A 26031-nucleotide genomic window follows, 5' to 3' on the forward strand; every position below is an offset into this window, starting at 1 on the left:
TTGGAAAGAGAGTGAAAAAGAGAGAGAAAGTGAGAGAGATAAGTTGGTGAATCATCTGGGATTCCTCCTTGTTCTTCTTCATCTTTGAACCTTCACTTTGAATCGTTCTTCTGACGGTTCTGAGTTCTTTTGGGGTAAGTTAACCTAACCCTAACCTGTGCTAGAGCTTAGATTAGTTTTGGAGTTGTTGTATCTCACGTCTATCTTTGTTTTAGGGTATTCTAGCGCCATTGACGAAGACAACTCGTCTAAATCAGTTCGGTGGTTCTTTCTTCGCTTAAGGTGCGGACTTTAAGTGTATAGGTTATGGTTTTCAAGGCTTTCAACACCAGTTAGTGATTTATTCTTGTTATGGATGAGATTTCACATGCCAAATGTTGTGTTTACATTATTTTCCTGATGTGCATGTGCTATGTTGAGATTTGTGTATTCTATGTGTATTTATAAAGTACCGTATACGTATAAAATACGCACTTGTGTTTGCCATGATTATTTGTCATGTATGTATGCTAGATGCATGTATGACGACTCCTTGGTAAAAGGAATTGTCTAAATGCATGTATTTCAACATACGTCATGAATGTTGTTCCATGTATGCTAAGTGTTTGTAGAAATGCATGAATGATCTAAGTGTAACTTATTACACTAATTGTGGGCATTGAGAAGTGATTCTCAATACTCCTATTGATGCGCATGATTTCTTTTATGCAAGCTACATTCCAAGTTATTTAAATTCAAGCATCTCCTATGCTTACATTTATGTTAAGTTGATATTCTTCAGATGCGTATGTACCATGATTGGAGTTATTGTTCCATTATTGTTTTACATTCCATATGAGTATCTGTAGTAGTGTAAGATGTTTGGGACTATGCCTTAGTCCAGGAAATCGGTAATTGACCCTATGTTCGTGGTTGAGATTGCTTTCGCCACGTAGGACGTATTAGACGAACCCGAGCCGTATTAGAGTTGGCGGCAGTGGTTTGGCCACGCGGAGTGTTTGCGCACTCTATGTCGTTCAATTCAACGTGCGCTCGTGCAAGTCGAGTTCGTCAAGTAACCCGATTGTCCGATGTATGTTCACCTTGTATTGGACGCTACTGTTTGAATCTAGGGTACCGAACTCACCAGTGAAATCCTATTAATTATGGTACTTGATCCGCTAAGACTCATGAGCCGGACATGGTGGTATGGGACACCGTGGTCGAGCTATCGGCCTACGCTGGGGTGACGAGCCTCCCCGTAGTGACCAGTGAGCAACTAAACTCGTGAGCCGATTATGGTGGTATGGGACACTATATTCGTGCTGTCGGCCTACATTGATTGGTGACGAGCCCTTTGTAGTGACCTCGAGCATACCTGGATACCACAAGGAGGTGACGAGCCGATCTGTGGTAGTAAGGGCATGAAAGGCGTGCATTGATTGGTGATGAGCCCTTTGCTACAACCTCAAACATATGATCGTATGAGATGTCTAGGATTGACGACCCTAGTATGGATCGCTGTTTGGATGGTGATATGAGGAAGGTATCTTAGCTTCCCAATCCTACTGTATGAAATGGACTAATAACAACTTGGTAATCATATCCATGCACCGCATTTGCATGTGCTTTGTAGATGTGGCGCACTTTGAGATGATGTCATGCGTAACGTAAGATGAAGACGCTGAGGGTGTACGCGTGAGGGCACGCATCATATTGCATACATCCTTGCATTAACAAGAGTACTTAGGATTTATTTAATTGTCCTGCTTTATCATTACTGTTTGATTGAACTGATAACATGTTAACCAGTGCCTTATTGTTCCACTGACTTGATCACTCACTCCCACGTTTCTGGGGCGGTGTTGAACACCCACCAGACTCTGTCTTAGGCTCTGATGTTGCAGATGTGGATGCGACTTCTGAGGCAGAGCGGGAGCTGGATGACGACAAGGCTGCCTTCTCCTATATGCAGTTTTCAGACGGGTTCTAGCGAGCCTCGGTCTGATGCGTGGGATCTGTGGGATTATTTTTGGAAACTGAAATGATGTAACTTGATACTTATAATTTTGTTAAATAACACTTTCATACGATCTGCCTTGTATATGTAATTCAGGGGTTTACACTTGTACACATACTTTTCCATAAGTCTTTCGCTTGCTTTATTCACTTATCCCTGAATCATATCTGTCTTTTGGCTTAATCTATTTCATGTTTTATGCACTAATACAGTCAACATACATCCATCATTAATTATGTTGCATAAGTGATGTTTTGGAACTCGGGAGCTGAGTTATGCTCGACCCCCGAATTTCAGGGCGTTACAGCGTCCTTAGGCAATGGGTCAGTCATAACACCTTTCTAACTTCTTAGAACTCAATCCTAAAGTCTAAAATTCCTTTTTTACCCATTTCCTTCAAAATCTCACCTTTCACCACCTTATTCTTCAAATTTTTCTAAGTACTTTCATATTAGACACAAATCCTAAGCTTTAGGTAATGAAGAACAATACTTAAACTAAAATTTTCTATAAATAGTAAATAAATAAATAAAGTGGATTTTGACCATTAAAATTTTGGAATATCATGAAATACATAGGTTATTTGAATAGATCAGCTTCTCCTACCCTAAAATCATATATTGCACGTCAAATAACTCATTCCGATTTACAAAATACATCCGTTTCAAATATTGGATAGCAAAACCACCCCCAAATAGGATAGCGAGCAGCGATGGCATCGCCGTGACCGCGAGGCCTTGCCGTCCAGCAGGCTCAGCGGGCCACAGCGGGCCGCGCGGCCCGTTTTCTGCAGTTTTTTCGTCCGACTTTGAAAAGTCATATCTCCCTTGTTATAACTCCGATTTAAGTGATTCGAAAGCCAGATTGAAGCTTAATAAGTCTAGTTTCATATAAAAATAAGTAAAAATATAATAAAATTTTTTAATATAGTTAAATATAGGTCGTTGTGACAACTATCTGAAAATTATTAGTTTGGATAGCTACTGCTTCTAGAATTTTTAGAATTTTTCTACGATTCGAAATCTAGTGAAATTTGGTAGAGATGAACTAGAATTGATGAAGAACCACTAAAAAAATAATTAAAATAATATACTAATTAAAAGTTCCAGAAAGGAGCGTAGAACTGCCCTAGGACCATATTCTGTCGTAATTAGGGCATAATTTAGTTAAGTACTAAACTGAATACTCAGTGAAATTAGCTTGAACCACTTTAAATATGAACTACAGACCCAAAATGAGTAGAACTGATAAGGCTACATTACCTAAAAATCTAGGATCAATCTCTAAACCCAGTTGCTCTCGGGAGCACTTTGAAACTCCGTATCGGATCTGGACCGCGCTCGAAAGTCTGATGACGGTGAAATTATATGGTTATGACCACCTTGTTGGACTTGACTACCATCTCAGAAATCAAGTCCTAATAGTAACCAATAATGTATAACTTGAGCCCGGAGCAAAGTTTGTGAGAAACGCGAATATCTTTAGAAAACGAACTGAAACTTAAGTGAATTGAGTCGTTCACTTGCAGGCCAAATCTAAAGATTCTGACCGTCAGAATCTGACCCAATTACACCTTCGGATCAGAAAATTTTTTTAACACATGTCAGTGCACTTGTGGCCCTGATCAAGTACCCGTGATCATTGAACTGAAATGGATCCGCCACAATCGGTCCATAAATTCGATCGGGCCAAAAACTTAACTCGACATAGATCTAATGTCAATGAGCTTAAGTCCGACCGTACGCAGAAAAGGGGCCTCTAGATCAGCTCCATTGGACCGAAACAGACTCATTTTGGCTATAACCTAAGTATACCATGGCCCTGGGGCCATTGACATCGATTCTGGGCTTATAAATAGCCCTTAAACCCTCTCACTCCCAATCCATACAAATTTCTTAGAAACTTAGGTGAGAGACAAAGAAAAGGAGAGAAAAGAGGAAGGAAGGAGGAGAGATTCTTGGGGATTGTTGTTGGGATCTTTTTCCACAACTCCACACGCCGTTTCGCTTCTCTACTACGCTACTTAACTTGTTTTGGTTCTGATTTGGGTAAGAAATCCTAACCCTAATCTCGTTTTAGAAATCCAAATAGAGATATCGACGAAATAACTAATCTATTTCGTGATTCAGTAGCCGTTGTGCCATAGACAAAGACGTAGTGTTTAAACTGAGTTCGTTACAAGTCTACTGGTGAAGGGTGCGGACTATAAATGTTTAGGTTATGATTTTCAAAGCTTTCAATGTCAGTTAATGATTTATGACTGACTTGAATGCTGTCACATGCTTAACTGCGATGTTTCCCGCACTTTACACATATATATGAACTATGTTGAATATAGTGTATTATACGTGTTTGTTGATATGTTTAAATGAATATGGACTTTGAATTTGTGCTTGCCATGATTATTCGCTATGGATATATGCTTGTCGTGTATGTGGCAACTCTTTTGAAGAAGGGGCTTGCCGGGATGTACGTTGTAACTAGTCTATTACGTGTGTGTCATATGTGTAGGCTAAGTGTTTGATAAAATGCCTGAATGAGGAAATGTTTGTTTAAATGCATGTAATGAGGGTGTTGAGATAGGATTCTCAATTCTCTTAACTATGGCTATAGTTTCCTTTATGTAACCTACATCGTTACTACGTGCTTTATGGTTGAAATGCCTATGTATGCTAACATGTACCCTATGTGTTTGTTGAAATGCTCATATGAGATTTGTATTTGAACATGCTGTTTAGCTTAGTGTGAATGCTACTGTATGAAATGTGATTGGGGCTACGACGTAATCCAGGCAATCGGTAATGGTTTACGATAGGTGGTCGTACTACTTAGCCACGATAGACACGCCCGATGAATCCAAGTTGTACGCTGCTAGTCGACAGTGGTTAGGCCACGCAGAGTGCTTATGCACTCCATGTCAATCGGCTCGATGTATGCTCGTACCAGTCGAGCTTGTCAAGCAACCCGGTTGACCCGATGTATGTTCACCATGTATGGACACTACTGCTTGATTCTAAGGTACCAAACTCACTAATGGAAAACTCATTTAACTTTGGTACCTCGATCCGCTAAGACTCATGAGCCGGACATGGTGCTATGGGACACCGTGGTCGAACTGTCGGCCTACTCTGGGGTGACGAGCCTCTAGTAAGTAACCCAAACTCGTGAGCCGAATACGGTGGTATGGGACACTATATTCGAGTTGTCGGCCTACACTGGCGCAGCCTGGCTGTGGTCCCCAGTTGGGTTGGTGACGAGCCTTCGAAAATAGACTGTCAGTTGGTAGGGCGTTGGTGCAGTGACCTCAAACATACTCTGAGACTGCGTAGAGGCGACGAGCCTTTCCGTAGCAACTAGAGTACAAACTAGGCCTACACTGATCAGGTGACGAGCCATTTATAGTGACCTAGAACCGTAACATCGTATGAGATTTACTAAGACTGACGACCCTAGAATGGATCATCGTTTGGGATTTGATATAAGGAAGGTACCTTAGCTTCCCAATCCTGTTGTATGAAAAGATCTAATAAGAACTCGGTAATCATGTTCATGCACCGCATTGCATGTGCTTTGGCAAGGAAGAGCACTTTCGGGAGTTTGCCATGCGCATCGTGAGATGAAGACGCTAAGGAAGTGTAGGCGAGGGCATACATCATTAATACATAACATCCTTACATTAACCAGAGTACTTAGAAATGCTTGTTGTATTGCTTTATCATTACTGCTTGACTGAATTGATACATGTTAACATTTGCTTTATAGCTCCACTGAGTTGATCACTCACTCCCACGTTTCAGGACGGTATTGTACACACCAACTAGACTCTGTCTTATCTGCGGGTGGTGGTGATGCCTATGAGGGGGAGCCAGACTTCGAGGATGACGAGGAGGCATTCTCTTACATGCATCTATCGGGTGAGTTTATGTGAGCCGTGTCCTGATCGACGTGGCTACAGGGACACTGACTAGATACCCTTACATTGTTATTCTGTATTTTGAAGCACACATGTATATTCATTTTGTACATTTTGGGAGTTTACATGTGTATATTTAACCTGGTAACATGATCACACTTTGGAGACATACTACAGTTCATATATCTTATACACGTATTACTGTCTTCTGCTTGCAAAACTCGCTTGTCTCTGGAGTATGATATACTGTTTTGGTATAATCTCACTCATGTTTAATGTACTAATATGAACAACATGCAATCATCATTATCTATGTTGTATAAGTGATGTGTTGGAACTCGGGAGCTGAGCTTCTGCTCGACCTCTGATTTTCAGGGCGTTACATCTAGATACAATGCAAGTACTGCAAGGCATAACATGCTAAAAAAATAGACAAGTTGATTACAACTCTTTCAAGCTAACAGACACTTTCATTTACCCAATATGTGTTGGATTTGTTACAAGGTACCTTGTCCACATATTAGTATAACATGGACCATATGAATGAGTTGACAACCATATTTATTATTGTAAATGAAAAAAATATTGCAGATGGTAGAGAGTCCATCTTTTATCGAATTAGCCAAATGCCTTAATCTCATATATAAGAAGGTCTTTTGTACCAATAATAAAAAGAGTATGTATGAAGATATAAGCAAGTGACAAGGTCAAGTTAAAAGGACCGTTAGAATTGGTTTCCTGAATCACCCTAACATCCAATTAACGAAAGGGGTATAAGTCACTAACTGCAAACTACGTTAATGCCGAATGGAAGCTTTACAAAAGAGTTATAAACTTCCTCCATTTGGCGCCTTCTCACTCTGGTTTGATGATTTTAGACTACATATACAGATGTCATGTGGAGTGGGGCATTGAAATAAAATCTCATCTTTAACTTTAAATAATGTCTCTGCAAATAATAATATGATAACGATTTTGCAGAACCAGTTTAGGGCCACCAATGACTTATATTTCGGTGGAAAAATATTTCATGTTAGTTATTGTGCCCACATCTTAAACTTGATTGTACAAGATGAGTTTAAAATAGTTTAGTAATGATCGAAAATATAAAGAGTGTAAAGCAAATACAGGGGTTACCTTCACGATTAAATAATAGAATGAGATTATGAAATAAATGAATTTGTCATATCAGAAAACGATGAAGATGGATGTCATGATACGTTGGAACGCAACTTACGAAATATTAGATTCAGTGATTACTTTCAGAAATGCATTCTCTCACTATGCGGAATGAAATAAAAAAAATTAAAAAAAATATTTAACAATAAATATATTTCTACCAAAACTTTTGAGAGAAAATGATGCTTTGCACATAAGCTTTGGTGTACCAGACTTTATACAAATAATGACTACAGGTATACAATTAAAGTTTGATAATATTGGTCTAAGTGAAGTTTGGTAATGGCCATTGCAATCGTTCTTGATCCTTTGTACAAGATGTTTATAGTTATATCTATTTTTAAAAAGTTGTATAGTGAGAAGAGTGATGCAGTCAGAGATTTGTACAATTTCTATATATAAACTTTGGGGGTTTGAAATGACAATACCGTAGGTTAGACTACTCAAGTGGATTCTAGTTCTAGTGTTGTTATATAATGAAACACGATCAACGATTTCATGTCTTTAATGGCGCCACAAGTTGAGGCCTAAATACGAATATCCTAAACAGAAGTTGACCACTATTTCAAGGAACCACTTATAAAGTATAAAGGCGAATAATTTGATGTTTTAGATTGGTGAAAGTTGAAAGCTTGTGAATCACAATTCCTTATTCTTTCGTTGATGGCACGAGATATATTTTTAATTTCAATTTCAAACGTGGCATTAGAATTAAGTTTTAAAATGGGGAGTAGGGTGGTGAACAAGTATTAAAGCTCACTTATACTGGAATCATTTGAAGTGCTCATTTGTACACAGAATTGACTGCATTCTATCTGGAGAAAAGACAAATATATTGATGAAGAGTTCGAGGAATATGGGAGTGAGAAACATAATGAGATATACTTGCAACAATTTCATGAACCAGGATGAGATAGTACCTTCTGTTTCCATTTCATTTGCTTATGATAATTTGACAGTTATTATTTGTGGACTTGCATTGTAATATTTGATGTGTAGATGGATATTTTTTATGCTTATCAGCTTATGTATTTTAATATTTTTTAAATATATTTCTTCTCTTTTCGTTTATGCTTTTAAATGACTTAATATTGTTTAAATCTTATATGGTTGGATGGTTATATTTGTTTATCTTCATTCTTTAATTATTTATATTGTTTCAGCTTAATTAAATATTTTTTCTTTCAAAATTTACACTTATAAATATGTTATCGGAAGATGATCTATTGGTAGATATTTAGGATTATGGAGTCTAAGTGTACTCTCAGGATAGAAAGATAAAGTTACAATGCAAATTGTATTGCAAAGAACTTGTAAACAAAAGAAATTTGGGATTTATTTCTAGTCATTCTCAACTCAAATACAAAGGCTTCCACCTCTTCCCTTACAACCAATGCAATCAGCCACATAATATATAGAAGTAAACCTATTATAAATGAAGAAGAGTCAAGAAGAGGAAAAGCCCCTACACATAGTAGAGAAGAAAGATTATTAACAAAACAAGAAGAGCAAAATTATAAATAAGCCATAAAACAGAGCTTGGAATTGGCATCCAAGACTAGGGAAGATAACTCCCTCCAAGATAACATGATACTGAAGTAAGCACGAATATGGGACATAAGCCCGGTGATAAATCATCAAAGTTTCTTAAAAGTCTTATTACATTCTATAGGCGGTTGGGAATCCCATACAAATTAGATCATAAAAAATGGGTTGAAAAACTCGTTGAATTTATAAATGAGGATAATGGAAAGGCATCTCCATCATCCAATTCAAAAGAGGTAAACAACTATTTTTTAGACACCTCCAGCTTAGACTCAGTTCAGATTTCTCCCGTAGTTCAAGTTGCAAAAAGAGAACTAAATGATGATTTTGATGACGAAGGTGGAGGAGGGGGTTACCATTATGGACAAGGTTACTCGAGTTAAACACCATAAAGGCATTCATCATATAGAAAATGTTAAATGAATGAATGATTTGTATGTGCAACTGTATCTGAGATTTTGAACAGACTTTTGAGTTTTGATAATGTTTATTTACTTTTTTTTCTTTTTCTTTTTTGGTTACAATTTACTTTTGACAATATTTATTCTAAATAACTCAACCTGAGTACACTACTAAATTGTGATACAAACGGAAAAAAAGGTCAATAGGAAGAAAAAAAAAGGCTGACTCTACTTAACTTGATGCTTACTCGGCCCGCCTCGATCCTATGATCGAGTCAGACTAAATCTAGGTCAGTCTATGCCAAACCTAGATTTGGATTGAGTTAGGCATACTGGAATCAGTACGGTGTGGGATCAAGTTCGGGTCAAGTCTATTTCAAAACTGAGTCGGGCCTGGTAAGTCCTAACTCGGTCCAACTCGACTCGATGCTCAGCTCTAGCCCCTCTGAAAGTTTCATCGGTGGGTGTCATTATCTCTGCTGCTTCCGGTGGTGTGGTCCACTTGAGCTTTGGATCTACCTTATTTCTTAGATTATACTGTAAATTGAAATGGGAAATGGATGGACGGGGTAGATAAAACCTTTACATCAGGGTGGCCCCCACAGAACCCCTGCCCGGACAGAATCGTCCACGCCAGGGCAGGACCCAGTACGCTTCCCTCTCCCCTCTCTTTAGTCACATCACACACATCTCTCACACGTATGCACATGTGAGTGAATGAAAGATGCATGCTTGTGCGTTGGTGCTCGTTCATGCGCAGATGGGTCCGAGAGATATGTGCTCATGTTCTAGTAGTAATGTTGGCGCATCAGATGAATAAATGAACTTAAATTCGATGAAAAAGCTGGTATATAATAAAGGCAGCCCAAAAATCAACTTAGATCTTGCACATGTACGCCATATCTCGGTGCCCGAGTGGTAGGTGAAGCTTTTTCATAAAAAACCAATCATTCGGTGTAAAAATACAAACATAAGAATACAAATGGGGTCATAAAAGCTGTCGATCCCACAGTTTTAAAAATATGTAGCACGTTTATTATAATAATTGAGTGGATGTGCCTGATATTCACGCACGTGCAGGGAGGGGTCATGCATACACCAATGAGAGTTATAAACTTCCTCTCGACCCATTTCTCTATATAAGAGAGGAGTCGGTCACCCTCCCTCTCACCAAAGCAACGCAAGTGCTAAGACCCCAATCATGGCGTCGTCCCTCTCATTTCTTGCAACCACAGCCTCTCCCTTGCATCACCACCGTTCCCGCCACTCTCGAAAAGCTTCTCGGGCACCCACTCACTTTTATCCCTCAGCCTCTGGCGCTGGTACTAATGCTACTAATGCTAGTGCATATGATAATGGTGGCGGCAAAGAATCCATTCTGAAGTTGGACAGAAGAAACGTTCTCCTTGGAACGTTGGGAGGTCTGTATGGTGCTGCCGCCCTCGGCCGCGAGAATACAGCCGTCGCTTCTCCGGTTGTACCACCGGACCTATCCAAGTGCAAAACCGCGAATGCTGGATCAGAAACCGAACCTATATGGGTGGAGTGTTGCCCGCCTTACACCGACAACAGCAAGATCGTCGATTACAAGTTCCCGACATCTTCCACGCCACTGCGCACTCGGAAACCCGCACACCTGTTGGATGCTGATGACCTGGCCAAGTACAAGGAAGCCTATAAACTCATGAGAGCGCTCGATCCAAACGACCCTTGGAGCTTGGAGCAGCAGGCCAAGGTGCACTGCCAGTACTGCAATGAAGCGTACGACCAGGTGGGGTACGACGTCCCGGTGCAAGTCCACTTCAACTGGATATTCCTGCCGTGGCACCGCTACTACATTCACTTCCATGAGAAGATCCTCGGGAAGCTGATCGGTGACGAGACATTCGCCCTCCCATTCTGGAACTGGGACTCGCCGGACGGAATGACGATCCCGACCTCTTTTAAAGATACGACGTCCTCGCTCTACGATGAAAAGCGCAACCCGGCTAACCTAACGAAGGTGTTGGACTACCAATACAGCCTCACAAACTATGAGAATCCGTACACCGACGATGAACTGAAGACGAAGAACCTGTATCAAATGAGCAGGACATTTAGGGAGTCTCTGCCGCTGCCGGAGCTGTTCTTAGGAGATCCGGTCAGGGCAGGCGAGGAGGCCTCTGCTGGAAAGACGATGGGGCGGATTGAGGCGATACATAACGCGGCGCACCAGTTTGTGGGATTGCCCGATTCACCGTACCGGGACATGGGCAACTTCTACTCGGCGGGTTACGACCCGCTTTTCTACTGCCACCATTCGAACGTGGACAGGATGTGGCACATCTACAGGCAGAAGCGAGGAAATAAAGTCGACTTCAACGATAAAGACTGGCTCAACTCATCCTTCATCTTCTACGACGAGAACAAACAGTTGGTCAAAGTCAAGGTAAAAATGCGCAACTCTCCTCCTCTCTCTCCCGCAAAGTCTATATTTGAAAACTGGAGAGAAAAAAAAAAAAAACAAAAGAAAAAACCGCCGACTCGGCTCGAAATTACCAGATTGAGTCATGACTCGTTCAAGACACAGTTGGCTCCTGTCCAACTAGTTGTATGTGTCATTCATGCATCGACTAACAGATGAGTGCAACAGGTAGAAGACTGTCTCAATCCGCAGAAACTCCGGTACACCTACGAAGACGTGGAACTTCCATGGGCTGACAGCAGCATCAAGAAAAAGCAGAAGGCCAAGGCCAAACCCAGATCCAGAGTCTCGTTGGTCCAGGTATCCGAGTTCGGACCCGACCCAAGACCTCTGGATTCGACCATCCGGGCCCTTGTGCAGAGGCCCAAGAAGTCCCGAACCAAAAGCGAGAAAGAGGATGAGGTGGAGGTCCTCGTGATTGACGGCATAGAGATCGCCCACAATGGCCCCGTCAACTTTGAGGTGTACGTGGCAGTGCCTTACGGAGGGAATTTTGTGGGACCCGACCTAGGAGAGTCCGCGGGGAGCTTTGTGAAACTGCCCCACTCCCACATTCGTAAAAAGGGTGATGCGGAGAAAAAGAAATACAGCTTGAAGTTGGGTATATCTAGCCTGTTGGAAGATATCGATGCTGAAGGAGCGGAGAAGTTGGTCGTGAGCTTGGTCCCAAAAGACGGGGAAGTCAACATTGGTGGGATCCACATCGATCTTATCAAGACCGATTGGACGGCTTAAATTAATAAGAGTACTTGCGACCGATAGTGGAAGTGGGGCCCACCATCTCACTCCCATTTCTCTTTGATTATTATCATTATGATAAGATTCAAGGTTATGTTAGAGAGTTTAATTTAAAGGTTCCTCGACTCGGGTGACTCGGACTGACTCGTTCGGTTCTGACTTGGCTAAGCATCAGGCGCAGTCGCCCTTTATTTTCAATCATGAACCGTGGCGCCGAACAGGATTGAACTTGACTGAGTTCAAGCTGATTTGGATGAATCGACAATCCATGGTTGATATAACTCTGCTTTTCCTAGTGTCATGTAAGTGTGTTTGGGATCACAGGGATGTGCCCACAGTAAGATATGTAAGCTGTCCTGTCTGTTTACGGTTATGAATAATACATATTGGAAGAGTCTTTGTGCCGTGTGTTTCTGCCCACAGAAAGTCAGAAGGGTTAATGATCAGGGCAAATTATAAAAGAAAAATGCTTACTCCCAACTGGCTGGATGATAAGTTGTACGGTCCACCTGGTGCATAACTTCTAAAATACAACTATGGTATGCCCAATGAGTGGCAGAGGATGATCGTCACATAAAGTGGACCACACACATGGAAAACGCCTACGGTGACCCAAACCAGGCATTATTTGTCTTGACAGGTGAATTGCTCATGATCAATTTTTGCTTACTATCTTAACTAGGGCCAATTTTAGCTTAATGGGAGCCGTTGCTGGTTTTTGTCTTTCAGGGTTCACTTTCATGAGGCGGATTGGAGTGTTAGAATCTTCCAAACATTGTGGTTTTCGAGCCATGGCTAGCTCACTGTTGGAAATATGAGACGGATGGTTTAGTAACCGTACATCCTATCCTTGTGTGGAACACTTCCCTTCTAAAGATAATTTGTATAGATGGCAAATGCAATGCACCTGAACCACCTGGTTGACAGTTCATGTGTCCCATACTTCCATTTTAAAAGATGCTTGCATACGTTTCCCATCCATTTTTTATTCACTGTAGAAACTTCACTAAAACTTGTTTTGGACCACTCATAATGTCCATATCATTTCTTTTCAAATGCAGTTACTACTGTTGCAATAGGTTAAGTGCATATTATAGGCTTGATTGGTCACCCACATCAACCAAGAACTCAGATGGTCAATCCAATGGTTCGGCATCACACCAAGAACTACATAATCCCCAGCATAAGTTGGATGGTTTAAAAGCACACCAGAATGCTTACACATCAAGTATGCCAATGAAAAATGCAAGAAGACTACCCTTCTTTGTACATGTCATGACATCTTGAAGCCCATGAAATATGACATGTTGTGCAGGTTGTGCTGCCAGTGGTTTTAATCGTCTCCTATAAAAGTATGGAATGTGTAAACATGATGTTTATCTTTTCCAACCTTCTTTAATGCCTATATATAGAGGTGAAAATAAAATGTTAAGGGCGCATCACCAACTTATAAGAAGCTCTTACTATGCCACACTTGTGTCATTTATCTCCTTAACGTCGTGGTTAACACACACCACATGCACGGCAAAAGCACTCTGTTCGTGATGCATCCTACAACAACGCCCCAAATTGTATTTTTTTGTTTTTGTTTTTGTTTTTGTTTTTTTGCTTTAATTCTGTCCAAAAGTACAGGAGAGTGTAAAGTGCAAATCTATATATTTTTGATTCCGCGGTCAATTAAAGTTAGTTTTGTTTGCATTTGCGCAATAAAGAGCCTCCTAATTAAAACCCACTTGTAATTTTCTTTATTTCTAGCAATAAAAGTTTAGATGAAATGTCCCATAGGCCATAACTCAGTCTGAGCTGGCAAACTGGCAGGCAATGAATGCATAAAATATTAGAAATTTGAATATTTTTTGACAAATGGTCCATGTTCAGCATACAAGTGTAGCCGTTTGACTGATAAGAATGTTATACACTTTGGGCCATAGCATCTTCATGGTTTGTCCCGGTTGATGAGCCGTTTGGATCTATCATACATGTGCCAATATGGGACGTGCGAGTCATGAGCGCGCTTGCAAACAGATTCCTATTCGCGCTTTGTTTGTGTTGTGCAGAGTGAATTGAATTATGCCAGTACGTTGTGCTAGGAAATCCATTCTCAGTTTGACTGACATGAATTTTAGTTTGCCCTATTCCCAGTTTGCATGCTATGATATTTTGATCATTTGTAATGTTGAATTTATTATATAGAGTTGCGCAAATTGAGCTATTTAAGTCACGAGTATAATTAGGATTTGGATATTATCATAATTACGCGTGTTCTCTTAAATGATAAGAATTTTTGCAAGGTGAGAGGAGTTTTCAACACTTGTAAGGGCTCTAGAAGGATTTTCTCAAGGGGTTGTGCATTACAAAGAGAGATGAATATATTTATAATTGAGGAATATGAGTTTATAAACTTTAAAGTTTTGATTATAATGAATTTCTATCACTTTGTACTGTAGTTTTTTCCTGCAAAGATTTTTCACATAAAATATCACTATATTCTGTGTGATTGCTTTATTGGTTATCTATTTTATTATTATTGTTCGATCTTTATTGTACTTGTTTTCACAAAGCGTGGAAATTGACGATGGTATTAGATTCAAATTTCTAATACCTAGGGTTGATGCGGGTTTATTAGGAGTTTGAATCTCAACAAAGTGGTATCGGAGAGTAAGTCCAAGGACGTTCAAGAATTCAACCAAGATGTCAGCATCGAAATTCGATATACAAAAATTTGATGAGAAGAATAATAAGAAATTTACCACTGTGGACCCTACCTTTTATCCAGTTTTTTTTAATGAAGGACATGAAACTTAACTTACCAACTTACACTTGCACGTACAGATAGCGAATTTGAGGATGCAAATATCCCTGGTTCGTAAAGTAGACATATGGCTACGGATTATAACCGTAGCCATAGGTACTGTAAGCTAGTCTATGACGATTTGGCGGTCTATGGCTACGGATTATAACCATAGCCATAAGTACCTTGAGCTGGTCTGGTAGCGTCCCCCCACTTCTTTATATATTTTCTTTTGTTTTTTTGTATTTCTTTTCCTCACACACACTTGTCCATGTATTTTGATGGCTCATTTTAAGGCATGCTTTGAAAAATGAAGTAGATCCAAACCTTAGGTGGAACACACCACAAGAAACGGTGATGATTGAATACCCACCATTAAAAACATCTTGTGGGCCATTGGAATTTTTATTTGCAATTCATCCCGTCAATAAGGTTTGAAAGAAATTGAGCGAGGCAAACACGAAATTGAGTGGGGCAAATTGAAAATTAAGCGGGGCAAATATGAAATTCTGCGAGCCAAACTTGAAATTGAGCGGGGCAAACATGAAATTCAGCGGGGTAAACATGAAATTGAGCGGGGCAAACTGGAAATTGAGCGGGGCAAACATGAAATTGAGCGGGGCAAACTAGAAATTGAGCGGGGCAAACATGAAATTCAGCGAAGGAAACTAAAAATTGAGCTGGGCAAACATGAAATTGAGCGGGGCAAACTAGAAATTGAGCGGGGCAAACATGAAATTGAGCGGGGGAACTAGAAATTGAGAGGGCCAAACTAGAAATTGAACGAGGCGAACTTGAAATTGAGCGAGAGAAACATGGAATTCAACGGGGCAAACTAGAAATTCAGCGTGCCAAACTGAAATTCGAGCGGGCAAACATGAAATTCAGTGGGGCAAACTAGAAATTAAGCGGGGCAAACATAAAATTCAGTGGAGCAAACATCAAATTCAGCAGGAGAAACTGGAAATTGAGAGGGGCAGACATGAAATTGAGCGGGGCAAACTAAAAATTGAGCGGGGTAAAAATAAAATTAAGCAGGGAAAACTGAAAATTGAGAGGGCCAAACTAGAAATTGAACGGGGTAAATATGAAATACCCCTGCTCTTCAAAACGCATGCCTTTCTCACCCCATTTCAAAGAAAAACACTTGTAAGTAAATTTTTCTTCCCATTTTCCTTACTAAAATCTCCGTTTATCATCTACATATTATCATTCCACATTTGCCATTTTCCATCTTGGCTAGGGTTACGTGAAATCCTCTAAACTAGTTGCAGCTGCAATATTTGAAAAGGTTCAAAATATTTCCTCACCCCAAGCACCCTTCCTCAACTTGCATTTAACTGGTACTATGGTTATTGAAGGTACGAATCTTTAAAAATAAGACTAGTAGGGTTTATAGTTACTTTCCTTTGTAGTATTGAACGACAATGCAATGACAATTCACTGACTACTGTGAAATTCAGCTAGGTTAGTCAATTTTATGCGTTGATCGTTCAAATTCATGTGAAACTCACTCAATTCCATTTGAAGCTCACTCAATTTCATGTTAGGGCTTACTCAATTTCATGATAGGATCGCTTAATTTAGTGTTTGCCCTAGCTCAATTTCATGTTTGCCCAGCTCAATTTCATACTAGGATCCCTCTATTTAATGTTTGCCCAGCTAAATTTCATGCTAGGCTCACTCTATTTAATGTTTGCCCAGCTCAATTTTATGCTAGGCTCACTCTATTTTCAGTTTGCCCCGCTAAATTTCATGTTTGCCCCGCTGAATTTCATGTTTGCCCTACTTAATTTCTAGTTTCCCTCGTTGAATCTCATGTTTACCCCGCTCAATTTCATGTTTGCCCTGCTGAATTTCCAGTTTCCTCCACTGAATTTCATGTTTGCCCCACCGAATTTCTAGTTTGCCTCGCTCAATTTCTAGTTTACCCCGCTGAATTTCATGTTTGTCCAGCTCAATTTCATGTTTACCCCGCTCAATTTTTAATTTGCCCTGCTCAATTTTATGTTTGCCCAGCTCAATTTCATGTTTGCCCTGCTCAATTTTCAATTTGCCCCGCTCAATTTCTAGTTTGCCCCGCTCAATTTCATGTTTGCCCTGCTCAATTTCTAGGTTGCCTCGCTCATTTTTCCAGTTTGCCCCGCTCAATGTTATGATAGATAGCCTCGCTTAATTTAATAAAATATCACATAAAATCATTCATACCTTTGAATGCCTAATCTATATAAGCTCTGGTTGTTTACTTGAAATTTTAACGCGTTGCTTACTCTTTATTTTCTTAAGCTTTGTATCATTCTCGTCTATAAGGGAAAGCGAGTTCTCGGTCCTCTATTATTTAATTGATAGACGGTGTCCAATGCTCCAAACAACTTGAAAGAAGGGCTTTGAGTAAGGGCTTGAAGATGGGCTTGAGAGGATGGCTTGAGAGAAGAAGCAATGCAAAGTGGAGATGAAAAGGGAAACACATGAATCAAGGAAGTAGAAATGAAAATAGTAAACGCAGAATACGAAGCGTTTTTTAAAAAATAGGCCCCGTTCGATATTATCGACTAATCCTCGATATATCGAGATTTGAATCTCGATATTATCGAGGCTCATTCGATATTATCGACAAATATATGGATTTTTTTTTTTACATTGGCTGCTGGACGATTTTGGCTATCAACTTCGATATTATTGATTAATGCTCGATATTATCGAATTACTGTGTTCGATAATATCGAGAGGGCGTCGATATGTGTCAATATGAGCTTCTACAACAACATCACTGGACCAAATTAATAAGTCATTGATAATATCGATCATTGCTCGATATTATCAATGACTTATGCTCGATGATATCTGCGATAGCTCGATAATATCGATGACCAAATTTTTTGGTTAGAACTCGATATTATGTTCGATAATATCGAGATGTATATTTCGATAATATCGATGTATGGTCGATATATGTCGATATGAGTTTCGAGACCTTGGTTTACTAGATAAAGTGACTTAAGTCCTCGATAATATCAATGGTAGGTCGATAATATCGAGAACTTATGTCAATATTATCGATGGGTGCTCGATATTATCGAGGAGCACTTTTTACTTTTATTAATAATAATAATAATAATAATAATAATATTTTTTGTTACAACTAGTCTCTCCTTTCATGTAGTGGTCTTTCATTATCAGTTAGCTCAATAGGGTAGTACCTTATGCTAACTTACAATTTGCGCAATAGGATGGTACCTTATATTCATATTGATGGTTTGAAACTATCTAATACATGTGGCTTTTTGGGCCATGCTCCATCCACAATAGGGGCCCTAATTTGAGTGAGCTTATTGGTATAAATGCATACCATGTTTATGCACATGGTTGGCTAGTTGCTAGGGCATACTTGAGTCATGACAAATAAACATTATAGCCTGTTTTACAGTCAAACCTTAAGAACAGTGGGTTCCCTCAATTTCATATTTGGATGTTACCAACTTCAAACCTTAAAAAAAGCTACTTATAATTGATCTTAAACCGAGCTTACTTATCTCGAATAAGTTACTTATCTGCTACTTTAAGTAAACAAAGTAACTTATTTGGTGGTATCCAAACAGGCCCTAAAAGCCAAATACCTAACGTTCTGACTTAAATATCGAAATTATAATTGATCTTATACCGAGCTTGTAAGACCCGTATCTTAATCGTACCATTCCGTAAGCCTCCGCGGTCCTCCCGGTCGAATTCCGGTGACCCGCGATCTGTTATCGGCATTTGCGCGTGATCGTGAGTCGTGTCCTGTATATCAGACTCGGAGTAACTCGAAACTTATACCCTTGCGACTGCGCCGTCGCTGCGGTTCCGACGCCGCATATTACGCACCAAGGCGATACCCGGTCCAGGAGATGTGGGCCCGCATTCAGTTCGAGGAAAACGCCGCGGGTTGCAATACTGAGAGAATCTCTACAATATGTCAAATCAATCAAGTACATGTCACCTTACCCAAAAAGCAACCCAAAGTCAACTCTCCCTCTCTCCACCCATCCCTTTTCAAGTATACCTATCACTCACCCATCACTCACCCATCCCACTCTTTCTTACATCCTATCTCTCTCTCTCATCTCTCTCTCATTTCTCTCCCAAGAACCATGAGAGCACCCAATGTCCATGACTTCCATGGAGATACTTGTGTGGCCCACCTTCTTACCTCCCATCCTCACCCTCCAAAGATAATCTCGACCATTGAATCGCATCCCTTGAAGCTCGGGGAGACCAAAGAGGTTAGAAGATTTACAACGGTGAGTAATTTTATTTGTTAATTTTGATGATTTGAGGCCCACTTGTGGTGGGACCCATCTTAATGTATGATTTGTATCAAAGAGGGGCCCATAGTGGCGGGGCCCCTCCGCTACTCCGATCTCTCTCTCTCTCCCTCGCTCTTTCATTTTCTATTATGTGAAATGATGTGGCTATGTGGCCCACTTGGATAGATCCCACCTTGATGAATGTTTTATCCACACCATCCATGCATATGGTGGCCCACCTAAACCGTACGTGTGAAGGTGGGGCCCACCTTAACATGTGTTGCATCCAAAAACCGTCCAGGACGTCAGTGAAGCATGGACTGACGACGTGGTTGCTGTCAAGAAAACATAAAGATGTTAGCTTGGTTCAAGCTTTGGGGTGGGCAGCTTATGCAGGCCCCACGTTGATGTATGGACCTAATCCAAACCGTCTATTCCATTCTCCAACTCATTTTAGGCGTTGAGCCAAAAAATGAAGTTGAACTGACTATCTGGTGGGTCATATCTTAGCAAACACTAATTTTCACCATTTAAATTCATTAAAATTTTTCTACACACTGAAACATGCCCAATATTGGGCTTGATGGATTTGTTATAGACTGCAGAAATTAGTGGGCGGAGTGGATTCTTCTGATATGGGCCCCACGCATGAAAAACCTTGGAAAAACTCAATTTGTCAAAAAAAAACTAGGCAGCACCTGTTGCCGCCGACGTCAGCAGCAGGCGCTGCTGCGACTGGACATGAAATGGGCAGGGGCCACGGCTCCCAGCTGTGGGCCCTCTGCAATACCTGCAGAACATCAAAGCCGTGCATTTGGTGGGCCTCCCTCTGACCAGTGACCAGTCCAAAAATCAGCCATATACGGCTCTCAGGTGGCCCACATCACAGGGAACAGAGTGATTGAACGTCTGCCATTGAAACTCTTTTGGGTGTCACGGACGTTTTGGATTAATGTGAAATTTGTTTTCCTGTTCATCCAGGTCCGCATGACCTTGTCAGTAGATTGGACAGTAAATAAACGTAAGGTGGGCCCACGTGGGACCCACAATGATGTATGTGTTTTGACTCACACCATCCACAGCAGTGGACGGTGGAACCCACCTTGTATGGAAGCAGGTTGGCTGTTGTACTCACACCAGCTATACGGCTGGTATCATGACGCCAGCAGGCCCGTGGGACCCACCAAATGTATGGGTTTGATCTAGACCGTCCAGCTGTTTTGAGATGGCAGTGGGACCCACGTAATGTACGTGTGGAGCCCTCCTGATGCGAGTGTTGTCTCCACCGTCCAGAGGCAAGGACGGTGGGACCTATATTAAATGTATAAGGGATGTATCCCCACCGTCCAGCAGGCTAGGCCAGTGGGACCCTTTTGTTGACATGCTGCTACCCAGCACGTGAGAGCCATCATGATGTACGTGCCTCATCCTTGCCATCCACATGGACATGGGGCCCACGTAATGCATATCCAAACCGTCTATCTATGGGCCCCACCACCTACTTAGCCGTTGTTGATGCAGCAGTTTTGTGGGTTCCACACGAGGTAAGTGTTATACCTACACCGTCCGTTGGTGTTGGAAGCACCAGTTATATGATGTATGTGCCTTGTCCATGCGTCCACCATCTGGACGGTGAACCACCTTGATATGTGTATTATTATCCACACTGTCCAAACAGTGCTGGACAATTCGGACGGTGATGTGGACTCCACCATGATGCATGTGTTGGACCCACTATCCACCTATTTTTGCCCAATCATGGCTGCCTTTTGAGGCCCACCTTGGTATATGTATGCGGTCCATTTTGATTTATTTATGGCCGTCCATTGAGGCCCACCTTTGATATGTTTGTGGCCCATCTGTGAGGCCCACCTTTGAATTGTTTATGGTCCGTTGTTACGGCCCACTTGATGTATATTAGGCCCATTGATTCGGCCCATTTGAGATATACGAGGCCCAATGTTGTGGCCCGTGGGCGCGGTCCACTTGATGTATATGAGGCCCACTGGTGCGGCCCATGTGATATGGCCAGCTTGATATATATGAGGTCTATTGCGATGTGTGATTACTCCACGATGTATGTAATGATGATTATGAAGGGTCATGCCTTGGGAGCAATGATGGTTTAATGGCCACATTGTAGGGCAATGATGGTTTAATGTCCACATTGTGACCTTCCCTTAGGCCTTGTTCGGCCGATTCGGTTTGTCGAGGCTGATTATCGAGGTCGATTCCGATCGTCGAGGTCGATTCTGTTTGTCGAGTCTGATTGAGCCGATTTCAATTGACGTGACCGATTTACCGATTCTGGTTATCGATCGATTCTGATCGTCGTGACCGATTGCCGCTTCCGATTGACATGACCGATTTACCGATTCTGATTAGCGATCGATCTCGATTGTCGTGGCTCCGATTGTCGTGACCGATTTGCCGATACTGATTATCGATCGATCCCGATTGTCTTAGTCGATTGCCGATCCCGATTGTCGTGACCGATTTACCGATCCCGATTGTTGATCGATCCCGATTATCGTGACCGATTTGCTGATTCTGATTATCTATCGATCCCAATTGTCGTGACCAATTACCGATTTCGATTGACATGACCGATTTGTCGATTCTGATTATTGATCGATCCCGATTGTCGTGGCTCTGATTGTCGTGACTGATTTGCCGATTCTGATTATCGATCGATCCCGATTGTCGTAGCCGATTGCCGATTCCAATTGACGTGACCGATTTGTCGATTCTGATTATCGATTGATCCTGATTGTAGTAGCCGATTGCCGATTCCGATTGACGTGACCGATTTGCCGATTCTGATTGACGTGACCAATTTGCCGATTCCGATTATCGATCGATTTTGATTGTCGAGGCCAAGTATCGAGGTCGATTTCGATTGTCGTGACCGATTTGCTAATTCTGATTATCGTGGCCGATTACTGATTCTGATTGACTTGGCCGATTTGCTGATTTCTGATTTCGAGGCCGATTTCGATTGCCAAGGCCAATTGTCGTGACCTATATGATGTACGCGCGACCCGTAGTTGAGGCCCATTAGGACACATATTAGGCCCATGATGCATGACCCATTTGATGTATTCAAGAACCATGTGTAAGGCCCACATGTCATGTATTTGAGGCCCATGGGCAAGGCCCATTGTAATGTATTCATGACCCATGGGTAAGGTTAATTTTGATGTATTCATGACTAAATGGGCAAGGCTCATTGTGATTGTATTATGCCCATGAGCAGGGTCCACCTGTTGTGTATATGTGGCCCTTGAGTAAGGCTCATCGTGTTGTATATTAGGCCTTTGTGTGAGTCCGTGGGCCCATTATATGTTTGGCTCTATGTGGCCACTCCCTGGGGCAATGTTGGTTAAACGTCCACATTGTCGAGGCCGATTGTTGATGCCCGTTATTGATACCGATTATGAGTATGTGACAGCATAGCATCATAATACATGCTCATACGCATCATCTGCATGTTTGTTATGAGATGTGATTGACCATTGCATATGCCATAGGGCAGGTTGTTCATAGGGCTCCTTGATAGGCGGAGTTGCCCCACATGAGAGCATGGCATGCACAGGATTGATGCATGATTGGACTGTGTGACTCATACATCTCGCATTTGTGTGATATGACCACCATACGCCCTAGCGACATCAGGGTCGTAGCCTCCACAGGTATTTCATAGATGGTCAGATGGGACACCGAAAATCTGTTCTGCATGGGGTGCTATAGATATCCCTGGGTGAAAGTCCCTAAATCCTCTTGGTTCCAGAGGTTGCTCCAACGTCTAGACCGAGTAGATGCATGAGCGCATGAGGGTCGTATACCGTTAGGCTGCGTCTCTCACTGTGTCGTGGTCAGTTGGAATAGGGTACGGCCTTACCTGCCCGAGAGGAGGGGGCATTGCTAGGCTGAGTCTGACCAGCTTGAGGAATGGGTCTGCTATTGACGAGTCGGGCCCGATATTGGCAGGCGGATAGTGAGGTCTCTTCCACTCACCTTGTTGAGCGCGATGGGGAGACAATCTGGTTTAGAGTGTAATAGACCCTGGTGATTTTCTAAAGAGGAACCGTACTGATATGTTGACTTATTAAGTAGGAGTTACATACTTACACATTCATTTCATTCACTATCCACTCGGGCTGGTGGTGCGCAACTAATTATTGTGTACCTTCGCATGGCCAAGATTTCGGTTGGGCGCGCAACTAACTTGAGATCAGGAGTCTACCACATTGGGTCTGACTATCTAAATTTAGGTATGGGACTAGTTTGGATAGAAGCCCTTTGTGATAGACCCCGTAGCTTGCGATACTACGTACTACTATCCCGACTTCACAGTTCAGCTTGGTCATTTCGTTCGCATCGCATATTGCATTGCACCCTAGACACATAGTATTTAGCTTACTGCCTCTGCATTGCATAGCTGATCTATATTCCTTCATCAATATATGATATTGGTTTATTATATTTTTGCATCACATAGCTTGGATAAGGCTGATGGTATTTATGAGCCTATTAGCATATCTTCGCATTACTCTGATATCGCATGATTTATGAACTTGCTAGTATTTCGGATATTGTATGATTTATGGGCTTGTTAGTATTTTCGTTCACTCTGATTGCTCTGATATTGGTTACTAGGCACTTACCTTGTGCACACACTTTCACCACCCACTAAGCTTTCTATAAGCTTATGCATTATAGATGCGTGCAGGTGGCGTTAGATTGCCGCAGTGTTGAGCTTGGAGCGTGCAGTGGATTTCTGGAGCTTTGATTTTGACATATGTATTTCCCCTTTCAGCATTGTATTCAAAAGTTTATATTAGTGGATATGTGATGATAATGTTGTTCTTGTGATTTGGGTATACTTGTGGTTATGCTTCTTATGAGACAAATGCACGTTGAAAAATCCTCCTTGTAGGATCCCAGGATCGGAATCCGGCGCATGCGCGCTAGGAGCTGAGAATGGGGTACTACGGAGGCTGTCGGCACCGAATTCGGCGATTGGGAATTTTATGAGCCCGGTTTCCGAGTTTGGGGCGTGACAGAGCTTGTGCAACCTACGAGGACCATAAAGATAACCCAATATAGTTTTAATCAGCCCTTTTACAATCAACTCATCCATTGGATCAGCCCTCTCAAGACTATCGTGTTTAGATAAAGAACTCGGACTGAAATGCATTAGATTTAACATAATACTAAAGATTATATAAACTTAGAAATCCAAGTCCAAATATATAATAGAGTTTGGAAAAAGATTCGGCAAAGAGCTGGGTCATATCTTATCCGAGCTAAAGTATAGTTTGTTAGGCTGCTTTCAGTCAATTCTCTTTACTCTGTACCAAGCAAAGGGGCAAACTAGAAAATCATTGATTGCTGATTATATGGTTGAAATGGTTATTTTAAAGTTGAAGATAGTTTTTTCTCCTATGCCATCTATCACTTGCAACTACAACTGCAGCTATGACATCATTTCAGGACTTGATTAGGTTAAAATCAAACAAATGTTAAGTTTAGGAAGGGTAGATAAAAAGTAGGATTGATCAAAGGTTAGAAGGACCCAATCAGTTATATCTTAAATTCCAAACTACGATTAAAAATAGGCCACAACAATTGTAACATGATGTATATTCAGTGATTAAAAAGTAAATATACCGAGGAGAGAATATCGTCAAAGCTTCTCCAACAAAGCATAAAATTGAATGAGGCAAAGCATCTCAAGCAAAGGGGCAAACTAGAGATTAAGCGGGGCAAACATGAAATTGAGCAGGGCAAACTTAAATTTCAGTGGGGCAAACTAGAAAATCAGCGGGGTAAACTGGAAATTGAGCGGGGGAAACTAGAAAATCAGCAGGCAAACTGGAAATTGAGTGGGGCAAACTGGAATTTGAGCAGGGCAAACATGAAATTCAGTGGGGCAAACATGAAATTGAGCGGGGCAAAATTGAATTTCAGCGGGGCAAACATGAAAATCAGCAGGGCAAACTTGAAATTCAGCGGAGCAAATATGAAATTGAGCGGGACAAACATGAAATTGAGCGGGGCAAACTTAAATTTCTACGAGGCAAACATAAAATTGAGTGAGGCAAACTGAAAATTAAGCGGGGCAAACATTAAATTAAGCGGGGCAAAATGAAAATTAAGTGGTGGAAACTAGAAAATCAGTGGGGTAAACATGAAATTGAGCGGGATAAACTTAACAGATAATTTCATGGCTTGAGCCCCAAAATATAAACATATTCAATGTTCAAATGGACTACACCACATGAAAATTTTGAATTGAACTTCTACTATTGAAAATTTCTTAAGGGCCATAGAAGTTTTGGTTCAAGCTTATAATTGTGTTTTCTATTAATCCATGTCCGTATGATCTTATGAACAGGTTTGATAACAAACAAACATCACTGTTGGGCCTACTATGGTTTCAACGGTGGAAATCATTATCCCCACCTTTTCCTGTGGTAAACGGATGGACGGCGTGGATATACTACATACATTCAAGGTGGGCCCAACTGAGTTTACTCAGTACGATAGGAGCATACTGAGTAACTCAGTACGCAATCCGATTTCGCTTGCTACGCCCCACAATGATGTTTTGCTTGTAATCCATCATGTTCATCGGATGATGTATACATAGATGAACCAACAGCTCAGATGCAAGCTTCATCCAACATGCAATATATTAAAATACCTATGG

The 26031-nt window shown here is 41.2% G+C and overlaps 1 protein-coding gene across 1 annotated transcript; it reads left to right on the forward strand.

Moving 5' to 3' along the window:
* Positions 1-10223: 10223 nt before the first annotated feature.
* On the forward strand, positions 10224-12633 carry LOC131242222 (polyphenol oxidase, chloroplastic-like). The gene is made up of 2 exons (XM_058240737.1): positions 10224-11465; positions 11670-12633. Exons 1-2 carry the CDS (start codon positions 10239-10241, stop codon positions 12234-12236), a joined length of 1794 nt encoding a protein of 597 aa, XP_058096720.1. The 5' UTR covers positions 10224-10238; the 3' UTR covers positions 12237-12633.
* The last annotated feature ends 13398 nt before the right edge of the window (positions 12634-26031 follow it).

The sequence above is a fragment of the Magnolia sinica genome, chromosome 4 (assembly GCF_029962835.1).
Source record: "Magnolia sinica isolate HGM2019 chromosome 4, MsV1, whole genome shotgun sequence".
Taxonomy (NCBI): Eukaryota; Viridiplantae; Streptophyta; class Magnoliopsida; order Magnoliales; family Magnoliaceae; genus Magnolia; species Magnolia sinica.

Coding starts and splice junctions, on each gene's coding strand:
- LOC131242222 (XM_058240737.1), top strand. CDS start 10,239: ATGGCGTCGTCCCTCTCATTTCTTGCAACCACAGCCTCTCCCTTGCAT. Junction 11,466..11,669: donor AACAGTTGGTCAAAGTCAAG/GTAAAAATGCGC, acceptor TGAGTGCAACAG/GTAGAAGACTGTCTCAATCC.